The following is a 12376-nucleotide window of genomic DNA, read 5'->3' on the forward strand; positions in this document are numbered from 1 at the left end:
CCAGATAAATCTTTTGGACTTTAACCTGGTGTTGTGAGATTACTTACTGTACCTATCCCAGTCCAATGCCAGCAACTCCGCATCACCACATATTACATGGAACTCACAGCACAGCGGTGAGCTATTTGCCCTAACCACACTATTCCAATGCACCACACAAGCCTCCTCTCACCCTTCTGCATCTGAACCCATCACTGTTCTATTCCTATCTCCTCCCTCCATTCATTAGTGGTTAGCACTGCTGCCTCACAGCACCAGGGACCCGAGTTCAATTCCGGCCTTGGATCACTGTCTCTGTGGAGGTTGCACATTCTCCCCATATCTCCTCCGGGTGCTCCGATTTCCTCCCACAGTCCAAAGATGTGCGATTACTGGCCATGTTAAATTGACCCCAGTGTCAGGGGATTAGCAGGGTGAATATGTGGGGTTACGAGGATAGGGCCTCAGTGGTATTGTGAATGGCGCAGACTCGATGGGCTGAATGGCCTCAATCTCCACTGAAGGGATTCTATAAAACTTCCCCTAAAACGCATCTATTCCAAATGCCTCATCCAGGGAATTCCACACTGTGACCAGGAGCTGGGACTCAGGTTCGGACACTGAGGTAGCCAATCTGAAGCAGGACATGTAAAGGCTTTCCCACAGCAAACATTCAAGGTGTACTTTTAATTTTCTTCTAACTTAAGAAGCTTAAACAAATAGAAGCAGAAACTGCTGCAAATATTCAGGTAGAAAGATGAGAACACAGCAGTGGTGTGACCAGATTTGTAATCCATGGGCCTGGACTAAAGTTCCAGAGACGTGACTCCACATCCCGCCACAGCAGCTGGGCACGGATATGCAATAAAATCTCAGTCTCATTAACAATGATTGTGAAACTACCAGACTGTCGCAAAAACCCATCTGGTTTGCTAATGCCCTTCAGGGAAGGAAATCTGACATCCTTATCAATCTGGTCTACGTATGACACCAGATCCAGAACAATCACTTAACTCTCCTTTTAAACAGTTCACCAAGCCACACAGCTGTAGACACCCGACCATCACCACCCCCCTCTGAGTGTTGAAACCAGCAAGCGACGGAAGGTGGCAGGGGTGAGGGAAGGGTAATGTTGGGGGATGGGGGGGTGTAAGTGGTCAAGAGGGCGTGGGATGAAGATCTCCCTGCCCTCCCGGCTCCCTCCAATTACATTCAGGTGGAAAGCGTTGTGGCTTTCCCACCCCAGTGGTCTGTTGAGGTGCAGTTAGGTGGCACAGTGGTCAGCACTGCTGTCTCAAAGCGCCAGGGACCCAGGCTCAATTCCCAGCTTGGGTCACTGTCTGTGCAGAGTCTGCACATTCTCCCAGTGTCTTCCGCTGCTCAGTCGGAAGAACAGCCCTTAATTTGCTGTCAGTCAGTCCATAAGCTTTCTTGCAGCCCCTAGTGGGTGGACAGGTGAAAATTCTCACCTTGCTTCCCCCCCCGCCACCCGATTCTATTGCCCCAAGCTCATCCTGCCCTCCCAGCTCCTACCTTCCATTTTACCATGTATGATGCACTATATTTGAGTCTCACCATCCCATCATGGACAGCAGAACCTCTAACCATTTGACCCGTGGACTCTGGATTTCCATTCCAGTTGTCACACCTGTCCCCAGCTTTAATACACTCCTCCAGCCATGCCTTTGCGAGCTCCCTTTCCTCACCTCAATTTCCCCTTCACATCGGATCCTTTCCCGCAGCTGATGGTGAACTGGTCAATGAGCTATGCAAGGTTAAGGATGCTCAGTTATTATAAGTTGCCTCTGAACTACCTCCAACATATTTACATCCTTTCTTAAATAAAGAAACCAAAATGGCACATCAAGATGCCCTAATAACTGAAGTGGCACAGTTATTATCCCTGTCATATCCATCAGGTGATTAAAACATTGCTGTCTGGTTTCTAAGTGCATTTCTTAGTGTCACAAGTGGGATTAGTTTACACTGCAATGAAGTTACTGTGAAAATCCCCTAGTCGCCACACCTGTTTGGGTACACTGAGGGAGAATTTAGCATGGCCAATGCATTTAAACAGCACATCGTTCAGACTGTGGGAGGAAACCGGAGCACCTGGAGGAAACCCACACAGACACGGGGAGAATGTGCACACTCCACACATACAGTGACCCAAGCCAGGGATTGAACCCAGGTCCCTGGCATTGTGAAGCAGCAGTGCTAACCACTGTGCCACCACACCACCCATGAGTCTCCCCTTTATCTTTCCATTCACTCACAAACCACACTCAACATGGCCTAGGTCAGAAACAGAGCAGGAATCGAGCCAGTAATCATTCGCCGTCCTTGGCTTTGAGACTCAACAACCAACCTCATGCCAGTTATTTAAAAAATGAAAACTTTGGCCAAGACACAGGTCAACATTTCGATTATTAGCTCTCACTCTTGCATTAGACGTGTTAAAAACCCATTTGTTTCAATCCACAATATGCACTGCCCTCAAGTGGTCAACTGTTCCACCTACCAAACCATTAAACACGTTACCTGCAATGAAACAGCATTAATGTGGGCTCAGGTAATGGGTGGTGAGTGCACTAAATTGAACGTACACGCATTAATGTTTACATAATGCTTGAGGCAGCCAGAATAGTGGGTTGGTGCATGTGATTGTGCAATTAATTCCTATAGCAACAGTGACCCACGGCCCTTGCATTCAGCTGGAGATGAAATAGGCAGGAATGAAAACAGATTTCGCACTGAGCTTTACTGAAACATATTGGATGTATTTCATTGGAACAGCAGAAGATACTTTAAATTCACTGTCTTGTCACTATGATTAAATGCATGCTGAGGCCAGACTGTACAGCAAAATAAAGCACCAGGAGCTGCTGATTGCCTAACTGACAAGTGCAGGAGAAAAGCCTGCTATCAATGTTGTCTTCTAAGTAACTACAAGTCCCGATTTTTATTCTACTTTTGTATCGGCACATTATCAGAAAGCTGTGGAGAGAGTGCAAAGAAGGTTCACCCAGGATGTTGCCTGGTCTTGAGGGTGTTGGCTATGAGGAGGGGTTGAATAAACTAGGATTGTTATCACTGGAAAGACGGAGGCTGAAGGGAGAGGGGCATTGATAAGGTCGTCAACACTTTTTCCCAAAGGCAGGGGAGTCTAAAACTAGAGGGCACAGGTTTAAGGTGACAGGGGAGAGATACAAAAAAGGGTCCAGAGGGGCAATTATTTCACACAGAGGGTGGTGAGTGATTGGAACAAGCTGCCACAGATAGTAGTAAAGATGGGTGCAAGTTTGCCTTTTAAAAAGATTTTAGACCATTACATGGATAAGCTGGGCACAGAGGGAAATGTGCCAAACGTGGGCAATTGGGACTAGTTTAATGGTTTAAAAAAAAGGCACAGCATGGACAAGTTGGGCCAAAGGGCTTGTTTCCATGCTGTAAATCTCTACGACTCTGAGACCTGATAGGGGTCCTCAAAATTAAGACAGAAATAGATAGGGTGGGTAGTCAGAGGCTTTTTCCCAAGTTGGAAGTGTCAATTATAAGGAGCACAGATTCAAGGTGAGAGGAGGAAAGTTTAAGGGAAATGGGCGGGTTAAGATTTTCATGCAGAGAGTGGTGGGTGCCTGGAACGCGCTGCCAGAGGAGGTGGTGGAAGCAGGCACATTAGCAACATAAGAACATAAGAACATAAGAAATAGGAGCAGGAGTAGGCCATCTAGCCCCTTGAGCCTGCCCCGCCATTCAATGAGATCATGGCTGATCTGTCGTGGCTCAGTTCCACATTCCCGCCCTCTCCCCATAACCCTTAATCCCCTCTCTTATCAAAAACCCATCAACCCGCGTCTTAAAAATATTTAGCGAGGTAGCCTCCACCACTTCAACGGGCAGAGAATTCCAGAGATTCACTACCCTTTGAGTGAAGAAGTTCCTCCTCAACTCTGTTCTAAACCGCCCCCCCTTTATCTTGAGGCTGTGCCCCCTATCCTTTCTGAGCAGGAAGAGTCTCTCCACCTCTATCCTATCCATCCCATTCATCATCTTATACGTCTCAATGAGATCTCCCCTCATTCTTCTAAACTCTAACGAGTACAAGCCTAATCTATTCAGCCTCTCCTCATAGCTCAACCCCCTCAACTCCGGCATCAGCCTAGTAAACCTCCTCTGCACTCCCTCCAAGGCCAAAATATCCTTGCGTAAGTACGGCGCCCAAAACTGCACGCAGTACTCCAGCTGCGGCCTCACCAATGCCCTATACAGCCGCAGCAAGACCTCCCTACTTTTATATTCAATCCCCCTCGCGATGAAGGCCAGCATCCCATTCGCCTTCCTGACCACTTGCTGCACCTGCAAGCTGGGTTTTTGCGACTCATGCACAAGGACCCCGAGGTCCCTCTGCACCGTCGCCTGCTGCAGTTTTTCTCCACGTAAGTAATAATCAACACTTAAGAGGCATCTGGATGGGTACATGAATAGGGAGGGAATAAAGAGATACAGTCCAAGTAAGGGCAGAAAGCTCTTTTTCAGTTTAATCTTAGAGTCATACGGTGTAAAGGAGGCCCTTCAGACCATCAAGTCTGCACCAACACATTAGGGGAGATTTGATAGAGGTGTATAAGATTTTGATGGGTGTAGATAGAGTGAATGCAAGCAGGCTTTTTCCACTGAGGCTAGGGAGGAAAAAAACAGAGAGCATGAGTTAAGGGTGAAAGGAAAAAAGTTTAAAAGGGAATATTAGGGGGGGATTCTTCACGCAGAGAGTGGTGGGAGTGTGGATTGAGCTGCCGGATAAAGTGGTAAATGCGGGGCCACTTTTAACATTTAAGAAAAACTTGGACGGGTCCGTGGATGAGAGGGGTGTGGAGGGATATGGTCCAAGTGCAGGTCAGTGGGACTAGGCAAAAAATGGTTTGGCATAGACAAGCAAGGCCAAAAGGCCTGTTTCTATAAAATTGTAAAGAAGTTTTACAGAACTTCTTCTGTAAAAGTTGGTGAGAGTCATAGCTGACATGCCAAATTTCCTTAGTGGTTAACACTGTTGCCTCACTGTGCCAGGGACCCGGCTTCAACTCCAGCCTGGGGTGACTGTCTGTGTGGAATCTGCATGTTCTCCCTGTGTCTCCGTGGGTTCTCTCTGGGTCCTCTGGTTTCCTCCCACAGACCAAAGATGTGCGGATTAGGTTGATTGACCATGCTAAATTGACCCTAATGTCAGGTGTATTGGCAGAGTAATTGTGTGATGTTACAGTAATAGGGCCTGTGTGTGATTGTGGTCGGTACAGACTCAATGGGCCAGATGGCCTCCTTCTGTACTGCAGGGATTCTATGGTGTCTACATGGGTTTTCTCTAGGTGCTCCGGTTTCCTCCCACAGTCCAAAGATGTGCAGGTTCGGCGGATTGGCCATGCTAACTTGCCTTTTAGTGTCCCTAAATATGTAGGTTGGGAGATTAGTGGAGTAAATACATGGGGTTACAAGGTAGACTTGGTAAGTGTCAGTGTCGATGGGCCAAATGCCCATCCTTCTGCACTGTAATTAATTCTATGATTAAATTTGGAGAATCAATTTATTCGGTTAAACGAATTGCCAATCTTAAAATTAGACGATTGGTCAGCAAAATCAGTAAAGAACTCTTTCAAATCTGTAACTCTGTTATCTCCACTCTCAACCCCACATAAACAGCTGGAGATCATTGAATCCCAAGGAGGAGGCCATTCAGTTCTTCGAGTCTGCACTGACAACAATCCCACCTAGAACCTATCCCTGTAATCCCAATTACTTATCCTCCAAATCCCCCTGACATTAAAGAGCAATTTAGCATGGTCAATGCACCTAACCCGCACATCTTTGGATTGTGCGAGGAAACCGAAGCACCCGGAGGAGACCCACACAGACACGGGGAGAACATGCAGACTCCACTCAGGCTATGACCCAAGCCAGGAATTGAACCCAGGTCCCTGGCACTGTGCGGCCCTCGTTTTTTTGCAGGTTTAACTAAGATGGATGTCTGTAAGATGAGGCATCAAGGGCATGGGGCAAAGGTGAGTAAATGGAATCGCAGTGCAGATCAGTCATGATCTAATTCTATGGCATAAAGTGCTAAGTGACCTACTCTTCTTTGTAATGTTCCCATAACATGTTCAACATTCACTCTATTCTGACCACTGGGAGTAATTTTGAGCCTTCACAGTCTTGCTTGTTCTGGGAATAAAACATAATCAAAAACTGTGGAAGGATAAGTAAATTTGCAATAAAGACAATTTTTTTTAATCAACCTAAGTGAGTAATTGCAGCAAATATGGTTGGATATCACCTGAACAAATTTACTCATTATCAAGAGCCTCATTTTGCAAAGTACATTTACAAATTACAGATCTCCTTGCTGGCTTGAATGAAATAAACATGATTTAGATTTTAATCTAAAAGCAAATGCTAATATCTGGGTTTAAAAGCTTTGACAATTCCAGGCACAAACTCTGAACCTATTCAAACAACCAGCAGTTAAATAATTGAAACCATATCTGCAAGTGGTAAAGAATGAGCTGTGACATACTACAACTAAAGTCCAATTGCGTTGCTGATTCGTATCTAAACGGCACATGAAAATATTCTTAACTGAAGATCCACAGTTAATCTCCAACACTCTTATGCAAAATTAAGTGCCTATAAAATATGCAGGAGTGGCAAGTGTCGAAAGGAATGACTCTACTAACATACAAGTTCCATTCAGAATAATCGAGCCTGTTGAATATCTTTTGTTACAGAAATAAAAAGAAAATCCAACTGGATCACCGCTTCCAGCTTTGAGGATTGTACATTATCAGGATCTCACAGCTTTAACTCAAAAATATTTTGGCAGATGATACTCTCCCCCACTGAATGAGTGTCTCTGTACAAAGGCATTATTTTTTTGTTGAGATTATTGCCCATGCAGTTCACTAATGCGCAAGGTACTCAGTGATGGACTACTTAGGGATAATCAGCGAGACGCAGAGAGACTGTCAGCTGAGGAATGGAGTTCTGAGTCGTGACTCTTCCTTCACATTCTCATTACCTATTGTCAGAAGCTGCCATTGTTGCCTGTCATAATAAAAGGCTGCAACATCACACAGCTCAATTCTCTAAGACACCAGACAAAGACTAAATGCTTTAATACATGTCTTGTGAAGCGCTTCAACAATTCAAGCTGATGTAAAGGCAATAATACACACAAATCTTTCTCAGTGGGTCAGTCGGTACAGGTACTGTAAAGTGTGGAAATAAGCCACGTTATAAGCAGTCAGCTGTGGCTCAGTGCAAGAAGTTTTGCCTCTGAATCCCACTCCAGAGATCTGTTTCTTTTTAATTGGTTAGTGTCCCAAGTAGGACTCCATTAACACTGCAATGAAGTTACTGTGAAAATCCCCCAGTCGCCACACTCTGGCATCAGTTCGGGTACACTGAGAGACAATTTAGCACGGCCAATGCAGCTAACCAGCCCATCTTTCAGGCTGTGGGAGGAAACCAGAGCACCCATAGGCAACCCACACAGGCATGGGGAGAATGTGCAGACTTCACACAGACAGTGACCCAAGCCCCGGGTCCTTGGCACTGTGAGGCAGCAGTGCTAACCACTGTGCCACCGTGCTGCCCCTGAGTGTAAATATTGATCAGGGGCGCATGGTGGCACAGTGGTTAGCACTGCTGCCTCACAGCATCAGGGACCCAGGTTTGATTCCCAGCTTGGATCACTGTCCGTGTGGAGTTTGCACATTCTCGCTATGTCTGCGTGGGTTTCCTCCGGTGTTCCAGTTTCCTCCCACAGCCCAAAGATATGCAATTTAGGTGCATTGGTTGCGCCAAATTCTCCCTCAGTGTACCCTAACAGGCGCCAGAGTGAGGCGACTAGGGGACTTTCACAGTAACTTCATTGCAGTGTGGATGTAAGCCTACTTGTGATTAATACATAAACTTTGACTTTGTATTCCCTAGCTCTTATCCGTAATTGTGTTAAGGGATCCTTTGCTTCCGCCTTTAATCCTTCAAGTGGAGGAGGGCATCTCTGACTCTGCAATAATCCCTCGGCACTGCCAGCCTAGATTTCTGTGCCCCAGTCTCTAGCGTGGGACTTGAAAAGATAATAAACCTGCAAATTCTCAAAATGAAACAGCATGCTGCCTGGAAAAAAGAAAATTGGTTTGCTTTGTTCCCCTGAAGAACCAATGAAATGCAGCAAAGGGAAGCATTTTCTTGTCATTTTGTAGGTTGATTCTTGTGCACAGGGCGACATTGGAAAAACGCTATCTGTTCTGGGCACTCAACTTGAAGCAATTACAGGTCAATGTAATATAAGCCCAGATTCAGAATAAAACTCTCAAGCAATCGCAGACCACCATCCTCTCAAACTACAAACAGTAATTTTACTTTTTTCCATCTCCATAGTACACGCTACGCCAGCCCGCCTGTGCTATCATCTCACCTTTGAGCCGAGAAATCTGCTCATTTCCTGCAATTACATTGCACCAGGAACTTGCCTGAATCACTGCCACTTGGCTACAACATTAAGCATTCTTCCTAAACTAATGGGATTGTTGTAGCTTGCGAGGAAATTGCACGCAGCTACTAGTAAGTGAATCCAAGGTCACTCAGCTCCCGATTTCTTTACAGCTTTGGATTAAACATGGACAGACGAGCTGAACTCCAGGGATGAGGTGAGAGTGGCTACCCTTGACCTTGAGATAACATTTGACCAAATGTATCATCAAGGTGACCTAGCAAAACTGGAGTCAGGAATCAAGGAAAAGACCCCACTGGTTGGAGCCATTTCTCAGATCCCTACGGTGGGGAAGAGGCCATTCAGCCCATCGAATTTACATCAACTTTTTCTCTGGGTTGAGTAATATAAGCAAAAACGAGTTAGGGACCCTTTGTACATCTGTCCCAATGGAAATCAATTGAAATAGATATTAGGAGTAATGTAAGGATTGGTTGACAGTTTGCTGTCATCCAACTTATGCTATTGCACAAAGTCAATATCTACCGCAAAGCAGCTTAAAGCTATCATGCTCCATAAATCTTTCAGATCTAAGTATTATACTAAAAGATCCCTTCACTATCCTCTACAAAAAAAAATGTCCATAACAGAATGGATGCCAGTGAATGTGAGTTTGCATTAAGTTCAGATACATACAGATGGGTGTAACAAATGTTCTGTACAGTTGGTGACACTATGCAAAGTAATGTTGTAGCTGTGTAATTCAATCTGTTATGTCACAGATTTGGAGCTGAAATGCCAGAATGTTTGAGCCAAGTCCTCTCCAAATATACAGTCTACTATAAGCTGACATGCCCAGAACGCTGACTGTGGGCAATTGTGAGTTATGTGGATCACCTCCAAGAGACGATACCATTCCAGTCATTCTTTGTACAGGAAAACGGCTCCCTCCTGAATCACAGCTTTCTTTCCTTCCTGTTGAAAATGTTGGTTTGTCCAAAAGAAGGGCAGTGCATGCAGAGACACAAACATCTGCCCATGTAGATGAAGCACCCATACTCTTGTTCAGTACTCTACTATTAATAACCCACACTGGGCACTGTCTGAGTCAAGACTGAGCTGCTACAATACCACGGACTGACTTTACCATAGATACCATGTCTTTACCATGTCCATGTGTGGAGTTTGCACATTCTCCCCATGTCTACGGTTTCCTCCAGGGGCTCCAGTTTCCTCCCACAGTCTAAAGATGTGCGGGTTAGGTGGATTGGCCATGCCAAATTGACCCTAGTGTCAGGGGATTGGCAGGGTAAATATGTGGGGTTACGGTAATAGAGCTGGGATGGGATTGTAGTTGGTGCAGATTTGATGGGCCAAATGGCCACATTCTGCACTGCAGGGATTCTATGATATAATTATTTTATAACCAAAGCCATCCAGCTGCAAGTTCCACTGCTTTACATATAGACGGGGAAAGATTAGGACTTAGATTTCCAAGATTAGTGCATAGATATTTCATCGTAACAGAGACTTCAAAGCGTTATATAATTAAATCGGAACATTGGAATTCCTTCATTATGAGTAGAATTGTCATTAAGTTGAAGTTAACTTCACACTATAACATACACTATCATGGAACAGAATGTAATGCTTTAGTCAACTGATGATCAGGGAGAGCTTACCTCAAATATAATAAGTGCATAAACTCCAGCCAAAATGATGGATGCAATTGCAACTTGGGTCTCAACATTTGCATAGAGATACTGGTAACGAATGGAGAGTGGAACCATTTCATTGTTCTTAAGGAAGGCCTCTATACTTATACCAATGTCATTCCTGCAACAGAAGTGCAATTTGCCAGTCAGCAATATATACGATATTCCGTGTATTAAATGCAGTCACCTATTGTTAATCATAGAATTATACAGTGCAGAAGGCGTCCTTCGACCCACCAACACATATAAGACACCTGATCTCCCACCTAATCTCATTTACCAGCACTCGGCCCACAGCCTTAATTGTTATGATGCGCCAAATTCTCATCCAGGTAATTTTTAAAGGATGTGAGGCAACCCCCCTCCACCACCCTCCCAGGCAGTGCATTCCAGACCGTCACCACTCTCCGGCAAAAAAGATATTCCTTACAACCCTTTTAAACCTCCTGCCCTTCACCTTGAACTTGTTGTCCCCTCATGACTGACCCTTCAACTAAGAGGAACAGCTGTTCCTTATCCACACTGTCCATGCTTCTTGTAATAAAAACAAGATACCATATGGAATTTAGTAATGCATCCAAAACCCCTTCCTCCTCCAGGAACCATGCCCTAAGAGGGCATTGACGATGGTGGACTTCCATTGGATTGACCCATGTTTATGCTTGGCAATTTACAGCAGTGGTCTGCCATTGCCTTCAGCAATATGGCTGACCTGGAAACTGTCCTGTATTTACCAGCTGCCATCAGGTATCCTGGAAGGATTGAGTGGCAAATAAGCGACCTGTTTGGCCACGTAATGAACACCTTTCCCATGACCATCAGGCCGGGAAGTCAACCCAGAACTTCGGACTCACTGATACTGATGCCGCTAGCTGTGCCTCAAGACCACCTAAAGCCCATTGACGGCAACACAATTTGAAACTGAGCCAAATAAAGAAAATGCTGTACATTGGTAGCAAGGCTAACAGCATCTATGGAGAGAGAAGCAGAGTTAAAGTTTCAGGTCATAAGCTTTCATCAGAACTGAGATAATATTAGGACAGGGGGCTAAAAGTTGGCTTAGAGAGGTAGGTTTCATGGAACACAAAGTCCAAATAGCTGAAGGTAGGGTCACTAATGGTGGTGGATTGATTAGACTCAGGGATGCACGTGAGACCATGCTTGGAGGAACACAGATATCTTGGAGGTTTTGGATTTGGTAGAGTTTATGCAAGACGGAAGACAGGGAGACGGTGGCCTAGTGGTATTATCGCTAGACTGTTAATCCAGAAATTCAGCTAATGTTCTGGGGACCCAGGTTCCAATCCCACCACAGCAGGTGGTGGAATTTGAGTTCAGTAAAAAATATCTGGAATTAAGAATCTACTGATGACCATGAAACCATTGTCAGAAAAGCCCATCTAGTTCACCAACGTCCTCTAGGGAAGGAAATATGCCGTCCTTACCTGGTCTGGCCTATATATGACTCCAGAGCCACAGCAATGTGCTTGACTCTTAACTACCCTTGGGCAACTAGGGATGAACACAGTAAAAAGTCTGACAACACCAGGTTTAAGTCCAACCAATTTATTTGATAGTAAACTCACTAGCTTTCGGGTTTGTCCCTTCGTCAGGCGAATGGAGAGTCCTGGCCTCAGACAGAGCATATAACAGCACGCACAGTTTACAGATTACTGATTAGAATGCGAATCTTTACACCTAACCTGCTGTTCAAGTCCTAAAGTGTCCTTCCACTCACATTGTCGGCCACTTTAGGACTTGAACAGCAGGTTAGGTGTAAAGATTCGCATTCTAATCAGTAATCTGTAAACTGTCTGTGCTTTATATGCTCTGTCTGAGGCTAGAACTCTCCATTCACCTGACGAAGGGACAAACCCGAAAGCTAGTGAGTTTACTATCAAATAAATCGGCTGGACTTAAACCTGGTGTTGTCAGACTTTTTACTGTGTTTACCCCAGTCCAACGCCGGCATCTCCTCATCATGACAACTAGGGATGGGCAATAAATGCTGGCCAGCCGGCGATGGCCATGTCTCATGAACAAATAAAAAAAAGCTGAGAATAACCTAGTTAGAAGTAAGACATGCACAAGTTGATGAAGGAATTTAGTCTCAATTTCCCACTTCGCAGCTGTCCAGGAGCAGCGTGGGTGCAGTAGAGCAAAACATAATCTCAACACCAAAAACTGTCCATCAGAC

General features: G+C 45.1%; 1 protein-coding gene across 1 annotated transcript in view; it reads right to left on the bottom strand.

Moving 5' to 3' along the window:
* Positions 1-12376, bottom strand: part of oca2 (oculocutaneous albinism II) — a 358743-nt gene that overhangs the window by 240235 nt on the left and 106132 nt on the right. Inside the window, exon 8 of the mRNA XM_080197616.1 lies at positions 10147-10300. Coding sequence (XP_080053742.1) covers positions 10147-10300 — 154 coding nt within the window. The remainder of the gene's footprint in view (positions 1-10146; positions 10301-12376) is intronic.

This window comes from Carcharhinus amblyrhynchos, chromosome 10 (assembly GCF_965287045.1).
Source record: "Carcharhinus amblyrhynchos chromosome 10, sCarAmb.v2.hapA, whole genome shotgun sequence".
Classification (NCBI taxonomy): Eukaryota; Metazoa; Chordata; class Chondrichthyes; order Carcharhiniformes; family Carcharhinidae; genus Carcharhinus; species Carcharhinus amblyrhynchos.